Here is a 21,187-nt window from a genome sequence, read left to right on the forward strand (position 1 = left end):
CAAATCTCTGCAGTTCCTGACGACCTGCTTTAGCACTACTATTTTAGGGCCAAAAAAGATATAAAAAAGCAAAGCTTCGCAGGCTGCTCGCTGTCTTTGACACACAAACCCCAGGCTCTGAAAATCAGCTCGACCTCTGGCTTTCGAGCACCGCAGATCCTGAGATACCACTGGCCTCAGGGTTTGCTTTGGGCTTCTCTAAGTCTCAAGGAGGCCACAGATGAGATAAAGCACCACCGAAGGACTAAAGCGACATGCAAAGTCACTAATGAAGGGCTATGGTTCTTTCTGCATGGGGGTGGCTCACGTTACAGGGGTAGCATGTGACGTGATGAGTTGTAAAAGCTGCTAGCTCTAAAATGCTGGCTGTAGCTGCAGCAAAAGGGAGTTCACTGACTTATTGCCAGGCTGGGCTCAGCAAAATGTCTCCTCCAAAGCACAGACCCATAAGTGATGCATTCACCCGGGCACTGAGCAGGAATGGCTTCTTAGAAACAGATGACACGTATCCCAGGACATCCTTGCCACCAAAGGGGAAAAGGACAAGCGTTTCTTCTGGGCAGAGTCTAGGGCACAAAGACCTTACAAGTTAGAAATAAGCCAGCCATAAGCATTTAGAAGTGCAGCAGGATTCATAATTGGAGCTAAACCAGAAGCTTCAGAGTCCCAAAGCTGCTTATCCACCAGCTGCCACAGACAGGACTCCAGCCCATGCCAATACATGCTGGAGAGGAGCAGCCGTACCTGCAGTTGCTGAGTGAAGAGTTAGAGGTAGTGCAGGGAAGAGCAGGTTAAAAAGAGTTAACTGTGAAAAGGAAGCAGAACGTGTAGGTTGTCAGACAGCTGGATTTGAGCTGTTCAGTTTGCAGAGACCAATCCCCTCCCTGGCCATCCTATTGCTGAGATGCTTTTGCTGGCAGATACGGAAAACCCCACATATGCAGTGGCAAAGCAAGCATTTTTTCCTGCCTCTGCATTGAACTGGGGGTGTGAGATACAAATAAGTGCAGGCTGAACCAGGGAGCTGAGCAAAACGTTTGTGCATGCGAATCCAGTTGCTGCTGATGCAGGCAGGTCCATGTGTGTTGATTCCCCCAGTTTTGTTAGATGAGGGCACGACTTTGATGTACTGGTGTATAAAGGAAGGGCATGCTCACTCCCTGGACACCATCACATCAGCATCCTCTGAACACAAGTACCAAAGGGTTGTGATCTCAGATCCATCCCAAAGCATCCGTATCTGTGAGGGCAAAGTGTAAGAGAGAATTAAGAGGCAGCCAGTCCTGCTCTATGCTTTTTGTCATCCCCCAGATTATCTGGGGTGCTGGTATACAACTTTACTTCCTCCATGGTATTGAAGTGATCCAGTAACCTGAGCAGAGCAGAGGCAGAAGTGGTCAGCACTGCTTTGGCAGGGGACATAAGATGGTGAGCTGACTAAGGCTAACGACAGCGTGAGGGGAACAGTTAAGTCCTCCCCTGGCTGCGAGGTGGAGAGAACCAAATGCATTTTGTGCTTCTGCGGTGCCCTGCCAACAGAAACAATGACAGTGATGATAATCACTTGCAATCTGTCATTATATTAACACAGCTCAAAAATGGTAAAACCCAATAATCTTCTGAAATGAAGCTAATCCCCCCCAGTGTAAATAACACACCGCATCGCAGTGCTTGGCGGCAGCAAGGCTGGGAGTCGGGGGGGAAGGTTCTGCTTTTGAAAGGCTTGGCGTGGTGCAGGCGGAGGGATTTGCTGGAAGCAGCCAGGCATGGATACCTGCTTGCCAGGAGAGGCTCTCTGCAATCCTTCCATTTGGTTGGCTTCCTTTGACCCTGTTGCTAAGCTACAAATATGCCTTTCCAGCAAGCTCCAGCATCCTCACTCCCACCCACTCCCAAACGCAAACTGAATCAGCCTGCTCAGAAGAGAAACCATCTCTGGCCAGCAAAGAGCCTTTTTTAACTCATTTTCCACCACCACCCCCCAGTATCTCTGCAGACTGGTACTTGGTCATAAAGAACACTCACCCTGCCCCATGCCAACCCAACAGCCTCAGGAGCTTTCTTAGGAGTGTGGAGAAAAGCGTATTATACCATACCAGGTGATGAAACCTGGCACTGCTCTGTTGCAGCAAGAATAGATGAGGATACCAGCGACACAGAGAAATAGCTACCACCTACCTGCACACACGTTTGCTCACCCTGATGCAAGCCACATTAACACTTCAGGACAGCAAATGTTTTATGGCAGGGTGGATGCTTTCTGACCGTGTCCTGGTGGTGTGCAGAACGGTGTGCTGGAGGGTTGTCTGCAGTCCCCATGCTCAGTGGTCTCTTCTGCCATCCCTGGGATGTTAATAGGGTCCAAGTCTCATCCTCATCAGGATCATCACAAGTTGTCAGGGCTGCTTTTTGGCTCTGCGGAAGGTGATAGATGCTCCTCGAGTTCAGTTCAAGCCGGCCTAGGGTGGATGTCTGACATGAGCCAGCTGCAGTGCGGGTTGCTGCAAAAGCTTCTATGTAGTCCTTGGGAGCTTAATTTGGTCCACATAAACCTCAGGAAAGGTTATTAAAGCTTTCCCAAAACACTGGCTTAATATAGACCACAATATAGCAGCCTGACTTTTGCTGTTATCAGGATACCTGTATAAGCAATCATGTTAACAGGGAAATGTCCTCTGAAGACTCCTCCAAGCCATCCCCAAACAACTGTATGACCCAATATAATCTTTTACTTGCTTTTCATTGACTGTCAACCAATTCTAGTTATTAAGGCCAGATTTCTGATCTGCACAACAGGGGGGAGTCCATAAGCAACTGCTGTCTTAATTGATGATCTGGTACTTCCTTGGCAGATGCTAAGTCTGGAGCTCACATGAACACTTACACGTCATATGTGTTAATGTATGACAGTAAACAAAGTGGGCCCCCAGACTTGCAGGTATGCATGTCCATGGAGGCAAATGGATGGAAATAAGTGTCGAAGTGGCTCAGAAAAGCAGGAGTCCAGCAGCTCTGCTGTCACACAGGGGTAGGAGGAACAGAGCTGCCAAAGATGCTGCAGGCCCCAAGAACACCTTGTGCTATGGGTCAGTATGGGGAGGGAGCAAAGTGCTCCTGGCAAAGCCTGGTTCCTTTCTGGTGAACCAGGAGAGGGATTTGTCTGCCTCTGCAGAAGCAGAGGCTGCCTCAGGAGGATGCTGTGGATGAAGCAGCTAGAGGCAACCTGTTTATTGTCCCAGGACGGGGGGGGGCAATGGATCTGGGTTTAGTCCCCGCTTTTGCTCTTTGCTCACCTCCAAGGGAGAGATCTTTATTCACACCTTCCTCATACAGTAATTCAGTGGGGGATTCAATTTGGGAGTATAAATGGGCTGTTTGGGGTCTGCCTGCCCTGCAGTATCCAAGACCCAGAGCATCTCCCATCCCTGCTCCAATGCAGCCTTAGACAGACTTTGAACGTACCTTCTAACTCCTCTCTTTCTCCTTCTCTTCCAGGGTTCAGCTCCCATCCTGGTAGTCATGGTGATCTTACTAAATATTGGAGTTGCCATTTTGTTTATTAACTTTTTCATCTAATTCAAGACTGTCTTGTTTGCAAAAATAACAGTTACATGTATGAATGGGGGAAAAAAATCCCGAACAACAACAACAAAAAGGGGAAAAAAAAATCGTAAGTCGAACTGTCCTACGACAATTTCCAAGTCTTTTCACAGAAGAACAACAAACGATCGAGTCTCACTCACAGTTTGCCTTTTTTCCTGGGTAATGTTTTTTGGATTTTAGCCAAAATTCTTTGCTTGTATAACACTATGCTGTGTGGCATGGCAAAATGCTATCAACACTCTGCCCCCCCAACACTGGAAAGGATGAGAAGGAATCCCAACAAAATAAAAACCTCATTTCCCTTCCCCTCACCCCCCAAAAATATATTCAGAACAACAGCAATGAACCCCAAAATGGAGACTAGATAACAGAGAGGGGACCATGGGGAGATTTTGTTTGATGTACGGGTCCTGGGATGCTCTGGGCTGAGCTTCCCAGGGAAATCCACAACAGCTTTAATGACAAATGGGAGAGAAAAGCAAAATCAGGCTTTTCTTCCTTCTCCCCTTGCAAATGGAGAAGCATTGCTGTAAAAAAGGAGGAGAGAAGGAGCACAGGGAAGGCATGAACCCTGTCTGGATGCAAAAGATGAGAGCAGGGCAACAGGCCCCATTTTGTTACTTGTTTTTAAAACAAAGCAGCAATTGGTGTTTTGTTAAATTTCTTGGGGCAGGGGGGGAATAGGGAACACAAGGTGTGAGCAGCAGCCCCACCACCTCCTGCCTCCACTCCTCCTCCTCCCCAGGCTGCTCCCCAGCATGGCAGGGCTGGAAAACCACCCACTGCTACTTTTAATTCGCAGCAGATTTTGCCTGGGTAAAAAGATGTACCCAGATTCCCCCCAGAAAACACGGAGACATCTTTAGAAACACAAATTGAGTAGCTGCTGGTCACTGCGCTATGCTCGCCGCGAAGCGAGGAGCAGTGTTAACTTGAGCATCCCACCCCAAACATAAGCGTGAACAGAGATGCTGGGGAGCAGACTGGTGGGGAGGGACTGGGGAGAGAGGGCTTGATTCTGATCCACTTTGGATAACAATAAATCATAATAAAGCAAAATAAGGTAAAACTGTTCTTCAAAGGCATCTGGGGAGGAGCACTGGAGCATGTCCCAGAGAGGAGGGCGAGGGTGGTGGGTTTGTCTCTTTACATCTTGCTGTGGACTGTTTCAGACATCATGCTTGGGCTCTAAGCATGTGGTATTTTGCACTTTGTAATGCAGGATGTATATTCCAGCTTCCAACATGTCCCTGTAAAAAAAAAAAAAAAAAAAAAAAAGGAAAAAAAAAAGAAAAAAAAAGAGAAAAAAAAAAAGAAAAACAGAAAACCAAACATCATTGGCAATGGCAGCCTCTAAGGATGTATTATTTTCTTTTTCTATGTCACTTAATTTGTTCGTTTATACCATCTTTGTAATATGCCTGCCTTGATTTTCTCCCCTCCCCTGTCCCCACTGATAATATGCATACTCATTAAAGATGCCGTATCCCTGTTCTGAGCTGTTATGGTCCCCATCACACGAGTGCAGCCTTAGCTCAATTGCTTGGAAGTGGCCAATGGCCCCTTGATTCTCAAAAGTGACTGTACTGGTACTTTGTCCCTACCATGGAGATCGGCTCTGCCGGTGATCCATCACCACCAGGCATGGTTCAAATGGCTTCAATTTGGGATTTGGTACGTCCAGGGACCAAATTCCACCCTCAGTTCTACCCACTGCAGCACCAGTCAGCAGGAGAAGGGGTGCGAGCATGGCAGCAACCCGAGGGTGGGATGAATCCCTTTCCACAGCTATAGTTGGGGGGAGGAAGGAGAGACCAAATCCTCCTCAACATTTCACATACAGAGGTGTTTGGTACAGCCCTGACTTGCGGACTCAGCTTTGCTTTGCTTCTGTTTTAGCTGTTTCTCTGCTACCTTTTCAGCAGATTTCTTATTACATTGCACTGGATTGCTATATTTTTAACCAGAAATAAACTAAGGATTAGAGCATGTGCCAGTTAAATTCAGTTCTTTCCCTTACATGGTCTTACTCCCTCCTGTCGCAGTTTCTCATCCTCTTTTCCTTCCTTTCCCTTTTCAGGCAGAAGGGCTATGGGTGGACAGGGTAAATGAGAACTGAAGGCAGCAAGACCCCCTGTAACTTTAATTTCATTTTCCACAGTAACTGTCTGTCATCTTCATACTTTTTTTGTTTTGGTTTGGTTTTAGGTCTTTAGTAATCTTTTTTACTCTTGAAAGGTTGCTGCATACTTGAACCAAATAGCAACATGTTATGGTTGCAGCCCTAGGAACTCATCCGTGTGTTTTGTAACTCTTTGTAAAGACTGTCAAGGATTTTTTTTGTACATTCAGGTGCATGACACAAAGGTCCCACCAGGAGCAGGTTCAACAGTTACATACAAACACAGTACTATATTTAGATATATATAAAACAGCAAAAAAATGCCTCTTGTTATTAATCAAATAAAAGTACTAGTGATTTCATGAGGAGCTTTTTCATGCTGGCGACTGACTGATTACTGCTCTCGCCCGTGTACCAGCAGTTATGTACAAACACAAATGCAAATCGGGTTTTTCATTGCTTTGTTCCACAAAATAAAGCTCCACGGAGCTGAGGTTTGTCCAATATGAAAGATAGCCAAAGACTAATATTAATTGGGCCCCAAACCATGTGCTTAAAAATAATTACTTCTTTATTAACCACGGGGAGCTGAGCAATTTGTCTTTCAAATTTTTTTTTTTTTCTTTTCACATTTGCCCAAGGCCAGAAATATTCTTGAGAAATAGCCCAGAGAGAGAGTTAATTCAGTATATTTCCCTGTCTTATGAGCCCTAGATTCATGCATCTCTACCTAAGGCACATTAAAATGTCTGTCATCATGGCATATAAATCTATGTAAATTGTCCATACCTGCTGTTTTATGTCCACGTTGACAGATGCATGCGAGCAGTTGAAAGTTTACATCATTTTTTTTGGCTGCAGTGGTATTTTTATGTTCCTACAGTGGAACACGCAGCACCTGAAACACAAGGAGGGGCTGAAGGAACCAGCCCACCTCCTACCATGGCAGTAAAGACACTGGGAAGAGGGTGTCTTGCCCTCCCCAGGGACCCGTGGCTGGACCCTACCTGTGTGAGCGCTGCGCTGATTTGATGCAGCATCTTCAGGGAAGGCATGAAGGAAGGAATACAAAAATCCTCTGCCTGCTCATGCCACATCAGCTCCTCACCAGCCCATCTGGTGTCTGGGTTGCTTGTACCCGAGACCTAGATTCTCTGAGCACGCCGGGACTCTCCAGGGCCTGATCTTTCAGAGATCTTGAGTTGTTGCAGCATCTATTTACCTTGTGTGGAGTTATGAAGCACTGCTGGGGAAAAATAATAATCCAGACTGCAACAGAAGGGGAGGGGCAAGAGGAGAAATACTGTCTTATGACGATGAAGGTCTTAATTGAAACCTAAGGACTAACTGTTTGTCCTGACAGGCTTTGGCAAGATAAGGGAGGACAGAAAAGCAGCAATTTTTCATACTTGTCACAGGGTGAGGATGGCTGCAGACATTTGAGCTAAAGCAGAACAGAGCAGAGGCCGGACCGGATCCTGTCTGACAGCACAGCTTCACTGCATGTGGGTAAATTGTCTGCCCAGAAGATGGGCCTTGCAGGCTCTTGACATGGTGGCAAGTTTTTCTGGTGTAGAGAAACTGGTCAACTCCTTGCACAGCCCTTAAATGAGCTGCATCAGTCCTGATGTTGCCTATTCCCAAACTTCACAGCAAGGCTCCCTGAGTGGCTCTGCAGCCCAAGGCTTGAACCATTGCTGAAGGCAACCCTGAGCACAGCACACACCAAAGATACTATGCCTTTGAGTAGCAGATCCACCAGGACTATGAGTCCCTCAGAGGCATTTCAAGCTCTTGAGTTCCCTTTATAGGTCTGTTTTAACTATTAACCCACAGGCACTTAGCTACACAACTACCACCAACCTTTTTTTCCAGGATATGTGTATCACTTCATTACCATGGCAAGTGAAGGAGTTTCAACCCCGAGAGCTACTAATCAGTGCCTAAAGGTCTGAATAAAATACTGAGATACATCATGAGCTGTGTCCCTTCACTAAAGGCATCTCAGAGGTCATGCTCCATAATGTTAAAGGAAACATCACTTTATAGATGTTGGGAGATGCTGAGTGTTGCCCAACAGTTTTTGTTGAATGGATGGCCTAGAACTGCCATGGTGGGCTGCACATTCTCATCTGGAAATGTCAGTGGAAGATAAGCTTCAGAGAGACTCCATTCACACACAGGTGTTATTTGCTCAACCACACTGCTACCTACTAGACTCACAATCCTTATCATTTGCCTGTTTCCTTTTTATCCCCAATTTGGGGATAACAGCACTGAGCCTACCAAGGCTCATTTTAACATGGTAAGAATATTTTAACATGGTAAGAACACCAACACCCAGCCCCTTAACTCCCCTAAAAGAGTAGCCATCCCCACCCCAGCAGCAGCTGCATTTTGGTGTTGGGTGTTTGGTCCTGTTAGAAGAGAGAGCTGAAGAACTACTTCTGCAAGCAGCAGAAGCACTGCTCCCCAACCCCTTCAGCATGGAGCATGTTTCAAAGCCCTTTTCATGTTCATCTGCAGCTGTGGGTTAGCAGCTTATCCTGGCTCATCCAACACCCCATCTCTGGGAAGAACTGAAGGAAGCTGCATGCCCAGGTCAGTCCAACTTCACGGCAGAGCAATGACAGCCCTGGGAAGCCAACATCTCCCAAACCTTTCTCTCCCTCATCAGAGGTGTGCTCCCCATGTGGAGCTGCTGTGATGCATCCCATCCTGACTCAGGTTCCTTGGAAGCATGTCTCTTCTAGTCAATGCTTTCTCCAGTCATACTTAGCTTGGCACAGAACACAACTAGGACTATGTTTCAGAGTCCTTGAGGAAAAGATGAAAGGAAAAACTTCAGATTATCACTGCACACACTCCAGCTCATCTGATGCATCTAGTTCTCTCATCCAACACTCTCTTCCAGAGAAGGGGGAGGGAGAATCTTTTTTTCTGCAGCTGTACAAAAATGCTCTTCATCCTTGGCACTGCTGTTACCTGGCTTCAGCTCAGGGAATAAAATCATTCAAGGTGTATGTCTGTATTTGAAAAGGGCAAAAAATGATGAAGTGCATCTAAGTGTGCTTTCCAGTGTCTGGAATGGGCCTTTGCAATGGAGTCCTTTGCAGAGATGTTGTGAGTTTAAACCACTGTTTTTCAGACAAAAACATAATAATCATCAGAATCTCAGCAACAGATACCCCAATTTTTGCACAGAAAGTTATGGACATCATACACAAAGGATTAGAATTCAACAAGATCAAGGTATAAACTAACCCAAGTGACAGGACAAGAGGATATCTGATGTCCTTAGCCAAGCAAACACTATGGATTCTTTCCTAGGCTGTCAATAAATAGTATGTTTTCACCTCTCATCTGTTATTATACATGGAATGTACCTCCCTATCAAACATGTTTTTATCTTGACAATTGGCAGCCTGCTGTATTTAATCTTTGTTACCTTCCAGTAAGCCCTGAATCTAGCACTGCTCTCTCGAGCGCTGGCTCCCCTGTGATCCCTCTGCCAAAACAATACCCATAGCACCCTGGATTTCCCTGCACAACGACAGCCTTCTGGTGTTAACTCAAGCCATCACTTGTTTGCTGCAACAGATACACTTTGATCCATCTGTTGTCCCTATGGACCACAGTGCTGCTCTGCTGGAGTGATGCCTTGAGGAGAAGGGCTAAGTCAGGAAGCAGGGGTGAAAAAAAAAAACCCTTGGAGAGTGCCAGCTCACTCCCTCCCATCCTCAACATGCCAGCAGCTACCAAGGTAGGACATTTCGCTGGTCATAAATACAAATAAATAGTTTATACAAATAAATAGTTCATTTTTAAGACAACTGCTTTCTTGTCAAACAAGTGAGAAACAGAACTGGGAGATTCCACAAGCAAAGGCAAAATCTGCTACAGCTAATTAAAAAGGAAGATACTTCTACTGTTACGCGTATCACAGGTTACAGTGGCTCTCACACAGGTAAGGCATGAAAGGATTCCCAGGATTCTCCAGGCAGTACAGCCATATCTCAGGGCTGCTGGTGTATCTTACAACCACTACCTATGTATTTCACATTGGGAACAGTGATTCCTCTTCCACAGCAGAAGAAAAAGAAGTAGAAAAGCTATGAAAGGATGGAGAAAAACAAAATGGTGTAACCAAATAGGTTTATTGTAGAAACCCTTGGAGACATGTTCTGGCCCCCATCAGGGTAGGGATTTTGGGGCCAGTGAACCATTGTGATGTGAAGTTTGTTTTGACAGACTCAAACCAATTTTGAACAAAAATGACAGTATTGTATAGGCTAGCCTCAGCAGAACAAGTGCTCAAACTGCAATCCTGTTCCTCAAGACCCTCTCACAACCTCCAGGAGAGTAACAGCACATCCAGAGCATTAACCAAAGAGGCATATTGAGATTGGTCAGCCCAAAGGCACCCAGAGTAGACAAAAGCTAGAGTATGCCTTCTGATATGCTGACTGCCTGGTACATCATGATGAGTTCTATGGGGCTAACCACCGCTCCCAGCATGTGTTTTCACTCATAGAACAGTCTCAAGAACATCTAGACTGAATCTTCATAGAAAGTCTTTGCCATAGCATGTGCCACTTTTATCACCTTCTTCTCCTTGGCATTCGGACCCATGTTGCTGCAGGCTAGTTTAATCCAATACTGCTCCGTCCTGGACAGGTAGTCTGCATGGCTCTCATCAAGCTGAACAGTCGGGTGCTGCTCCTCTTCTAGTACACAGTGGGAAGAAGACATAAAGAGAGGTGACAAACGGTGAATGAACGCACTGCCCTTCAACTCAGCCGAGACTACTCTTCAGCTAATGAGTTTAAATGTAATAGCCTAAAATCCTATCAGTAACCAGTAGAATTTCTCTTCTAATCTGAGAGCAGTGTACTATGAAAACTGCTTTTGCTAGAAAACTCACCTGGATGCCAATGAAGCCCTCCAGGCTGGCAGCAGAGCCAGCAGGTATTGTACTTTATATTAGTATGAAGAAAACATTCATCTTATTTAATTATTACCTCCCTCATCTTCACTCTCCTCTTCAGAGCTCTCCTCTTCCTCTTCTCCTCCCTCTGCACCTTCCTTATCATCCTCCTCTTCATCTGACTCAGACTCCTCCAGCCATTCTTGTGCTTCTTTGATGAGAAAGAAAATAAAATAAATAAATAACAAGCTGTTTCCCACTCCTACACCCAGAACTATCACGGAAGATGCTGGGCAAGGTCAGAAAGATGTGATTCTTAAGAGCCCTGCTCTATTCACTGCCTCACAGATCCATCCACTGTACAGTGCCTATATCTGATGGGAACGATGGGAAGATGTGAAATAGTCAGGAAGAAGTGAACAGCACAGAACAGTTGTGGAAGAGAAGCTGGTTAGTGACAATGCTGACAACAGCCAGCTCTCCTCCCTAGCACTTCATAGTTCAATGATCACAAGCAAGACACCTTCCTTTATGCCTTTTTCCCATTATCACATGCAGACTGTGAGCTTCCAGGGCAAGGTCACCTTCTTTTGTGATCGCAAAGCTCTGGACCAGACTGGTTTCCATAGTGACGGTGACCATAAGACACTGCATATCACATAACTCTAAACTTTCTCCTGTCCAGGAAAAAACACTACTCAAAGGCTCACCACCACCCCTTGAGGAAGCTCCACAGTTGTTGTTTTGTTGGTTAGTTTTTTCTTCCCTAGCATAGTGCTGCTACACTAAAAGCAGAAAGAGAAATCCCACCATCAGAACTTACTTGGATCCATCTCCACTAGCACCTTCCATTCTTCCATCTTGTGTAGGTCAATGCTGTAGAGGTCACTGAGGGTGAACTGGCGATCACCCACCTCAAACATTCCCCCATACACGTAGAGAACTCCATGTTTCACTGCCAACATGGCATTTGAACGTGGGCATGGCTCCACTTGCTGGCTCAAGGCTCCGTCTTCCTCCTCCTCTGAGTCAGACCTCTCCTTTTCTTCTGCGGGTCCAGAGATCACCTGCTTGATTGTCATGACAGTCCCATCTTCTGACACCACCTCTTTGACTATTTCCACTGGGCCTTGTGGAGGTTGCTTCTCCATCTCCTCACCTCCAGCATCCTCTGCATCAGCCTTTCTGCCACGTCTCCGCTTCTTCTTCTCTGATTTTGGTCCCTGTTAACAGGAACAAGGAACAGAAAGAGACTGTGTGTGAACTGCGTGCACCTAATAGTATGTACAGCAGTTCATATAAATACTATAGATGCTGCTGGGAGGGAGGAGAGGGAGAATTCAATCGCTTTTCACTACAACTATAAGTCTCAAGTAATAGGTGCAGCCTCCCACTCAGCATAAACTTCTACCAGCCATAAAACAAGGAACAATGAAACTCCTGGAGAACCCACAGCATGAAGTTGCTTCCTCTATTAATGGCAGCGTGTGCTGAAGAAGCAGAAAACAGCTCTTTTGCTCTCTGTCTTGCAGGTACACACAAACATGCAAGCAGTCCAATAGTCTGACGGGAGCAAGAGAAAGTAACCCACATTTTGTGAAATCACAACAATTGCTGGGTGCTAAATTACAGTGCATGACCAGGAAGCACTCCAGGTCTTCAAAGAACTGTGTGAAAGAGCTAGAAAACAGCGAGGAAGGCAGAAGCAAACATCTGAGTGCCTGTTTGCCTGTTATTATGTGATTGACTTCTCCTGTTTGAGAACAAAGCCAGAAACAGTGGGGAAGAAGGAACTTCTTCACTTGCACCTCATCTGCCCTTGAGAGTGGTTCAAACAAAATCACAGATCAGAGGGCCGCATTTGTGAAGTTTTTATGAGCTAAGGTTAATATTTCATCTCTTTAGCAACTCATCAACACTGGGGAAAAGAGAGGGTTTTTTGATCCCAATGCAACACAAGATCTATTCACAGTAGCTTTTACGGAACTATCTGATGTCAGATTTATACATCTGACCTAGAGCCAGCCTCCAGTAAAACACCATAGTGATGTTTTCATGCTGCTTTGTTTCATTTTGCATTACACAACAACAGGGCACATTCACAGCCTGACTCCCGAGGAGGGAGAAGGCTCCTGAACCACTCTCGCTTTGTGCCCAGCAATCAGGGCTCACAGGCTTCCTCTCTCCACAGAAGGGTGCCAGTCTGCATCCCACTGTGGAAGTAGGACATGGAGAGCACAGAGAGCTATGTGGCAGAGAAGGAGAGGTGCAGCATAAAGTCAGAGAATCCAATTCATCTGGCACCAAAAATCTGCTAGAGTTGCACATCACCAGCTTAATTTGTACAGCCTCACCTGCTCTTCAAAATCAGTGGGTCACAGATCAATGCAGCAGCCACACCTAGTGGATCAGCTCTTGGAGCACCCCAAGTTATTAGAAATAGAGGCTTGCTCCACACTACAAGAAAACTCTTTCAGGCCAAAAAAGGCCCAAAGAACAGAGATCATGATCACGAAGAACGAACTGAATGTATCTGTGTTAATTTTCAAAATCAAACCTTCAGCTGTCCAGGAAACCAGCGGTTTTTCCCAAGGTCATAGAAATAAATATCATTGAAGAAGTCCCCTTCAATGCTTTCTTCCTCTTCTTCATCATGCACACCTCCAAACAGAAGGGAGCGGTTATTGGGACCAATTGCCACAGAGAAGCCAGATCTGGGAGTGGGTTTCACTCCAGAAGGGTTGAGCCGACTCCATGCCCACTTGTCTGGTAATGGATAAAAGCAAATACAAGCATCAGCAAAGGAGAATCATGGTTGCTTTTATATCTCCTACGCCATTCAGTTACTCCAGCGAGTAAGTCAATGACCCATTTTGGATTTCTCAGAACTGCACAGTACAACGTTAACCAGAACCACTTATATTTCCACTTTACGCACACAGCTGATTGCACATCCATTCTGCCCTTAGAAAACCATTGTGTCTTCAGTAAAAGCAACTGCAGAGGGCTGTCTTCATGGCATACTTTCTGGGGCAAGGAGCCTCTTGAAAGAGGTATACACCTTTATAAGAGGGTGGAGTTCAAGCAAGGATTACATATGTATATAGCCTTTGAGTACCAAGGAAATGTGCCTCAGTTAACCCAGGAATCCCACTCCACATTCATTCTTTCTATAGCACTCTTCTACTACAGTACTTTACCTGCCAATTTGCATCACTGCCTTAACTCCCAGAATAATTACAGTTATTTGTAAGGAGACCCAACTCACTTTAAAAAAAGGCTCAGGAGCAGGAGAAGGCTTGTGCTCTAAACCCTTTGCTTCTGCTCCAATCCTTTCTATTCTGGATTTAGAGCAAATCCTTAAAACATAGGCTGGAAGAAGCACATGCACTGGCTAGGCACTCTGTTTCTGAAGGAACCACAATTTCAATAAGGTAAACTATAAATAGTGCATAATGCAAACAGGGTCTGGAATCTAGACAATATATGTGACCCAAACCTCCTTCCCAAATCCTGCTTTAAAACAATCAGGTTTAAAGAAATCAATCACAATTTTCATATTTTAGAAATTCAGCTCAAAGAAGCTTGTCCCATTCCCTGAACCAAGGACAAAATACACTCTCTCCTAAAGAAAGCGATGGAATTCGTATTTCAGAGACATTCACAGATAAAACAACCAACTAACTTATAATATCTTGCTTAGGTTTGGGTTTTTTTGATAATATCCCTGCTCCAGGTAATCTAATGAGATCACAACCCAATCTTCTCTCTTAAGAGTCTGTAAGTAAGACACCACTACCAAAGAGTTTGTTAAAACAGGAATACCCTGTGTGGAGATGTACTGGGTTTGCATGGTGAGGTTTTGGTAGCAGGAAGGCTATGGGGATGGCTCTGGGGAGAAGATGCTAGAAGCGGTGTCTGACAGAGCCAATGCAGCTGCATCCAAGATGGACCTGCCACTGGCCATGGCTGAGCCCATCACTGACAGTGGAAGCAGCTCTGGGACAACATAGTTAAGAGAAGGAAAAAAGCAAACCAAACTGCACAACTGCAGCCAGAGAGAGGAGTAAGACTGTGTGAGAGAAACAGCTCTGCAGACACCAAGGTCAGTGATGAAGGAAGGAGGAGGTGCTCCAGACACCAGAGCAGAGATTCCCCTGCAGCCCATGACACAGACCATGTTGATCCCATGGAGGTCCACAGTGGAGCAAATATCCACCTGCACTCTGTGCAGGACCCCACACTGGAGAAAGTTTGATGGCAGGACTTGTGACCCCCTGAGGAACCCATGCAGGAGCAACCTGTTCCTGAAGGACTGCAGCCTGAGGAAAGAACCTACGCTGGAGCAGTTCTTAAAGAACTGCAGCCTGTGGGAGTGACTCACATTGGAGCAGGGGAACAGTGTGGGGAGTCCTCTGCCTGCAGAGGAAGAGATGTGTGGTGAACTGACCACAACCCCCACAAGCCACTGAGGGAGAGGAGGTAGAGAAATAGGAAGCAGAGTTGAGGGTAGGAGGAAGGGAGGGGTGGGCAGAAAATGTTTGTAAGATTGAGTTGTTATTTCTCATTAACCTTCTCTGATTTGATTAGTAATAAATTAGGCTAGTTTTCCCAAGACACTCTGTTTTGCCCATGACGGTAACTGATCTCTCCCTGTCCTTATCTTGACCCACAAGCCTTTGGTTATATTTTCTCTCCCCTGTCCAACTGAGGTGAGAAGTGATAGAGCAGCTTTGGTAGGCACTTGGTGTCCAGCCAGGGTCAACCCACCACCTGAGAATTCCAAAACTGCAAAGATTTTTCTGTTGTGAAACAGAAGAGCAGTGATCAAAATGTCCCACAGACCAGGAACTTTCAAAATGTTGCTTTAATTCCCTCCTACATACAAACCAAAAAAATTCCTAAAATATCTTTCCTTGTAGTTTTTCCTGAAGCTGCCTGTGCAGGCCAGAGCTTGTCACATAGTTATGCAAGGAGCCTGGAGACCCTCCACTCCATCTCAGACTATTCCAGGACCAACTGGGAGGTGTCAACATAAACGATGCTGTGAGTTAGAAGTGATTCTCTGACAAAAAGTATATCCCAACCTTCCCCCAGAGCTCTGCCAGTTTCTCAGCCAGCTCCAATTCCCCCAGGGCTTCGCTGTGTCAGAGCTACCATCTACATCAGCTCTGAAATCAAGTCACCTGGAGCTGAGAACTATGACTCCTTACAGCCTTCAGCTATCTGAGAGCTTTGTTCAGCAAAGCCTACTTCCCATTTCCCTCTGCAGAGCACAGCAGTGAGGAATTCTGCCCATCTTCATTCTTCAGCACACAGAAACAATAAAGGAGAACACCATTCCTCCAATATCCCCCTGTAATTGCTGTTTCCTTCACCTTAGCCCCCTTTTCTTTTAAGCTAGAGTCACAGTACACAAATGCACTTCACTGCTTCTGGGAGTAAGAAGAAATATTTAAGCCAACTCATCTGCTGTGTTTAGCCCCAAAGCAAACACTGGAGCATAGTGCTTTCAAAAGGGAAGTTTTGTTCTAGGCTTGGGTTTTTTTTGCCTGTTATTCAAAGGAAAAGAGAGGATTTGCATTTGCAGTCCTGCAGCATCACTTCCAGCACAGCCCTCCTAGCTGCAGCAGTAGCTTACCTTCCTCCTTGCCTGCACCTTCAACCTTCAGCAGGAACATATCTGTATGCAGGGTGCCTTTGTCAACATCTTTCTTAATTCTCTGCAGAGAAGGAAAAGACAGGGATGCTCAGCAAAACTATTTCAGTGGCCCAACTTTTCAAAGCCTAGGAAATGACCCATGCCAGAACAGCAGTATGTGCCAATCTCATCTCCTCCCACCCCCCCAAAAAACCCTAATCACAGCCTAAACCTGTACATTCCCATGCTGGAAATGCAAACACTGTGACTGGGCAAGGAGAAGCCATGCTGTATTCTCTGTAGTCACACTGTAGCTCTGGAACATCAGGCAGCTCACAACCATAGCATTCAAACCAGGGCTACATCCTGTGATGAGCCACAACCAACTTCTGTCTGTGACAACTGGGAAGGGAACAGGAGACTCAAGGTCCTGCCTTTTACTCTGCCACAGACAGTACCAGGAGCTCTCAATGGCCTAATTTAATATCTGTGACTCTGCTTCTCTAGCTGTAAAAGAGAACAGATACCTACTACACTCAAGTGGCACACAACTTTCCATGGGATCTGCAAGACCCATTGGGATTTCCATTCTTGAATGTTAAGTAGAAGCTCAAAGCATCTGTGCTCTATCATTTGGAAGGCCTAAGTTTAAGTACAGACCTGTGACTAGCACACAGACTCTCAGTCCCTGCCACCCGTTCATCTCCATCCCACTACAGGAGCAGCGGAGGTGACAGCCCGCTCTCTGCACCACAGCCCAACTGCAGCTGTCAGTTTTAAGATTTGGGGCCCCACAGAGCCTTGAGCAACAGTCTTTCCTCCTAAACAGAAGCCCCACGACCACTCCTGCAAAAGGCAACAGCAGAAGCAGAATCAAGCCTCAACTGAGGCAGTTAAAAGCATCACTTTAAATGTTGTTTTCTCTTGCTCCCTTCACTGTAAGCCCCTGTACTCCAGTGCTCATAGCAACATGCAGTATTGTAAAGCAGCACTATGCAACACCACTGTAGGAGGTCTTCTAATAATGTCATTATCTACTCATCCTTCATGCAGAGCTCCTACTTCCTTGTAATTCCCTTTCTCCTGGGGGTGATGCCACTGCTATGCTGAGTAACTCCTTCCAGGTAGTGGATCCCAGCAAAGCTGAGAGGGTTGGACCCAGTTCTCAGGAAGATGAGCAGGGCTTGTATGCACCTGAGAGCACAACAGCATGGTGCTATCATGTTCTTGCTGCATAGCTGTACCCAACCTCGTGCCCTGCACTTGACAGGTTTTGTTACTGCAGAGTACACTACGTTCTTACTGCAGGGCCCATTATCCAATTTGTAGGAATGGTCTTCAATTCTTAGAAAGGTGGAAGAGAAGAAAATGTTTTAAAAGCATTGCAGAACAACACTGAAACTTGGATGATCCTGAGGAGCCCCAGGGAAGGCTGATAATGAAGTGCTGAAGGAAACAGAACTCTGCTTGCAGAGCAGCAAAAGGGAAGCTTCAGTTAAGGGCCAGGGTGTGCCTGGAAAGCTGTTCTGGGAAATATGTTACTTTGGGGCTGCGGCTCATGTGTCTCCTTGCTCTCCACATGCACCAAAGCATGCCCATTAGTGAACTAGAAAGGCACACACTCTTGAAGACAGGATGTCTACACTGGAGAGATATTCTGTGCAATCACTTCTATTAAGCCAACAACTGCACTATTCCACCTACTGCCCTTGAGCAACACAAGTCAGGCACACAAGGACAGGAAGCCTATAGGAACAGGCAGTCCTGTTTTCTGGGTAAGAAGTTATACAGTGATGACTTCTTCAGCTACTGCCAGTTCTCCAGTACACAAAAAGGAAGTAAGACAAGTTTTTGCATAGGTGCGTGGTTCTGAGGCATAGCTAGAGGACCTGTGGTGTGAAGACATGCTTGGAGACGCTCAAACTTACCTACTTGGAACAAACCCTTGCCTGAGAGCTGCCACGGTAGAAAGGGAAATAAACACCTTGTAGGAAAGGTGCTGTAAGTATGACTACCTGAGTATTGAGTCCATAGCCTGGTACTGCCGTGTATCATGGCATTTACAGCAGAGGCTCTCATGTTCAATGGGCTGTGAGACACCATGCTGAGCAAGTGCCATGCTCTGACAATGTCACACTTTGCTGTCTCTGTCACACAGGTCTAGAGAAGCAGAAGCCACCAGTAAGCTGCAGGCTGTGGACAGCTGAGATACAGCAGCCTTTTTAACCTGTCCTTCACCTTAAATACCCCTTCAAGCCTCACCTGAGCTCTCAGGGATGGATGGGCAGAGGAGAGGGAGGGAGGGAGAGAGGGAGACATGGGCAGAGGATCCATACCTTACAGCATTGAAGTGTACTTCGGTGACTTGAAAGTGCCTGACTGCTAATGACAACAGAAATGGCAGTTATTTCCACTCCAGTTCCACGCAGGCTGCAGTATGGCCTTCAGTGCTAGACAGAGCACACATTCATATGTGTGTGAATGCACAAACAGGCTGAAGCGTGCAGGAGCACAGCAAGATGCGCACTAAAGAAGGGGACATCACAAATACTGAGAGCAGCTGGCTTCACTATCGTACAAGCTGCGTAGAATAACTGCATTATTTTTCTCCTGAAAACCACAGAGCTCCCTGTAGTAAACACACTGCATATGCAACATGACAAAGCTTCTCAGGCTGAGAAAACCCCAATGAGGTGGAGTGGGAGTTAGTTATTTGTTGTCAAAGAGATGCCTGTTTTCCCCAACTCACACTGGCTCAAAAGCAGACACTTCACCAGCAAGCAGTACACTGCTACAGGAGACATCAATCCCTTCACACCCAGGACACCCTCTTGCCTTGAGGAAACTGCTCTGTCAGTCACAAGAGGCTCCTGTCCGCCCCCACTGTCCTCCTTGCCTTGAAGTTCCAGGCATTTACTTTGAAGCACAAAAAGTGGCTTGGATATCCACAGCTTATTGTTTGCACGTACAGGTACATTAGCAAGTTACAAGAGTCTTACAGGCATTAGCTAAAAAATCCCTAGCTCCACTGACAGACAGCAAGATGCCTGTTTATCCCCCTTCAAAGAGCAAGGAAACTGAGGCAAAGAAAACTGTTCTTGAGTCGAAGGGGAATCAGGGTTCCCCACGTATAACATGCTAAACATGTCTCGTAAGAGAGATCAACAGTGGCAAAATACATCCAATTAAGCAGAAGCCCTTAGCAGGCAGAACTACAGAGGGAACCAGGCCCACCAGACATCGCAATTCAACCCTGTCATAAGCAATCTCCTAGCAGAATCCTATTCAGCTTTGAAAAACTTGCTGCAAGCTTTGTTCAAAAAAAACCCACCACAAAACCAAAAGAAACACACACATGCTAGTCATCTTTGGCATCCAAAAGCCTTGCACACATGTAACGCCAGCCCTCCCATGGCTTGTAGGCTGCTTGCACCTGCAAGGTAGAGCAGTGTTAGCCTCCAACACCTCCCAGCTGCGTCCGCCGTGCCAGTCAGGCACAGTGTGCTCATGTTGCCTAGCAATAGAGAGCTATAAGCATTGCTTTATACAGCCAGAAATGCAGCTTGCTGCTGCAAGCCCCATCCCGCACATGAGAAATGGATAAGGACATCTTTAAGATCAGCAAGAGAGGAAGTCTGAGCTCCCTGTGGGATTCTGAGGTCCATTTTTGGCAGAGCTTACAACACTCACAACATTCCCTTCCTGGTCTAGTGGAAGGTGTCCCTGCCCATGGCAGGGTTGGAACTGAATGAGCTTTAAAGGACCCTTCTAACCCAATCCATTCTATGATTCTGTAAGGGATCACAGAAGTTACCTTTATCATTTCTAGGCTGAAGATGAAAGAGATGAACACAGGGACACTATTGTGCAAAGAATCACGCATTTCATAGTATCAGGCATGCTCTTGCCAATTCGTGCACCCACATCTCAAATTAGTCACACTCAGGGTTGTAAAAATCCTTTTTCACCATTGGCATCCTGGCTGTTCACCAGTTGGTCAGCAAAATCTATTGGCTGGCATAAACAAAGGCATGTCTGGGTACTAAGGTTCATGTCCTGGCTCTGTATTGAAGTGCCTTAGACAAATCACTTGACTTGTTTTGCCTGTATTTCTGCAGCCATGAAAGAGACCTTCTTATTCGGGCCACATGAAGGGAATACAGCCACATGGCCTGGACTGACAGACATCACTGAAAACTGACCCTGTACGCTCAGTTCTGCATTCAAGCCCAGAAAACCAAAGCAGGGACCAAATCTCTGTTTCTGCCTTGCCAGGGCATGACGCCTGCTGACCAGACTGAAGATGGGGAGATTGATCATCCGATCAGAATAACACCCCTGGCAGCAAGCGGATGGTGTTGCTCAGGCATTACAGAGCCCCAGCAGCCAGATGGGTACAAAGATGACTACATTTCCACCCATAACCATGAATCTACTGGGCTTACATCTCTTTTTTTGCCCTAGGCAAAATATGTGCATTATACCAGGTACTTTGGTACAGTACTTGAAAGCAGACTTGCAAGGGCTAAGGGAACCAGAGTACATAATGCATCAGAACTGTCCACTGCATGAAAGCAGACTTGCCACATCACAACTGTCCTCCAGCAATGTGACAGCCATATCATGCCCATACTAAAACAGAGGAGCTATTATGATTTCCACTCCCCTCCAAACCAATTCACACTATATACATGCTTGGTAGGAGCTCTGGCCTGAGGCCTCTACACAAATCTGCACCATTTTCACAGCCCATGAGCAGCTTAGTCTTGCCTCTTACAAAGAGAGAAGTCTTTATATGACTTGGTGAATGGCACTTTGCTTGGACACTTGCCTGGTTTCATATGCAAAAAGACCCAGTCTTCATAAAACAAAAATGTCTTCACAGCACACCTAA

At 46.0% G+C, this 21,187-nt stretch overlaps 2 protein-coding genes across 4 annotated transcripts in view; one reads left to right on the top strand and one right to left on the bottom strand.

Annotated features, from left to right (window-relative positions):
• JPH3 (junctophilin 3) overlaps positions 1 to 3,846 on the top strand; it is a 56,062-nt gene extending 52,216 nt beyond the window's left edge. The window contains exon 5 of the mRNA XM_080638766.1: positions 3,496 to 3,846. Coding sequence (XP_080494892.1) covers positions 3,496 to 3,576 — 81 coding nt within the window. The 3' untranslated portion in view covers positions 3,577 to 3,846. The remainder of the gene's footprint in view (positions 1 to 3,495) is intronic.
• Positions 3,847 to 4,059: 213 nt separating this feature from the next.
• Positions 4,060 to 21,187, bottom strand: part of KLHDC4 (kelch domain containing 4) — a 34,863-nt gene continuing 17,735 nt past the window's right edge. Inside the window, exons 8-14 of one of the 3 annotated variants that reach the window (XM_080637735.1) lie at positions 16,294 to 16,375; positions 13,210 to 13,418; positions 11,476 to 11,875; positions 10,747 to 10,863; positions 10,331 to 10,452; positions 6,733 to 6,994; positions 6,575 to 6,623 (exon numbers count right to left, since the gene is read on the bottom strand). In XM_080637735.1, coding sequence (XP_080493861.1) covers positions 6,959 to 6,994; positions 10,331 to 10,452; positions 10,747 to 10,863; positions 11,476 to 11,875; positions 13,210 to 13,418; positions 16,294 to 16,375 — 966 coding nt within the window. In that variant the 3' untranslated portion in view covers positions 6,575 to 6,623; positions 6,733 to 6,958. Of the gene's footprint in view, positions 4,854 to 6,574; positions 6,624 to 6,732; positions 6,995 to 10,330; positions 10,453 to 10,746; positions 10,864 to 11,475; positions 11,876 to 13,209; positions 13,419 to 16,293; positions 16,376 to 21,187 lie in introns of those variants that run through there. The other 2 variants (XM_080637734.1, XM_080637736.1) reach the window with 2 other exon arrangements.

The sequence above is a fragment of the Psittacula echo genome (genome assembly GCF_963264785.1).
Source record: "Psittacula echo genome assembly, chromosome: Z".
NCBI classification, from domain to species: Eukaryota; Metazoa; Chordata; class Aves; order Psittaciformes; family Psittacidae; genus Psittacula; species Psittacula echo.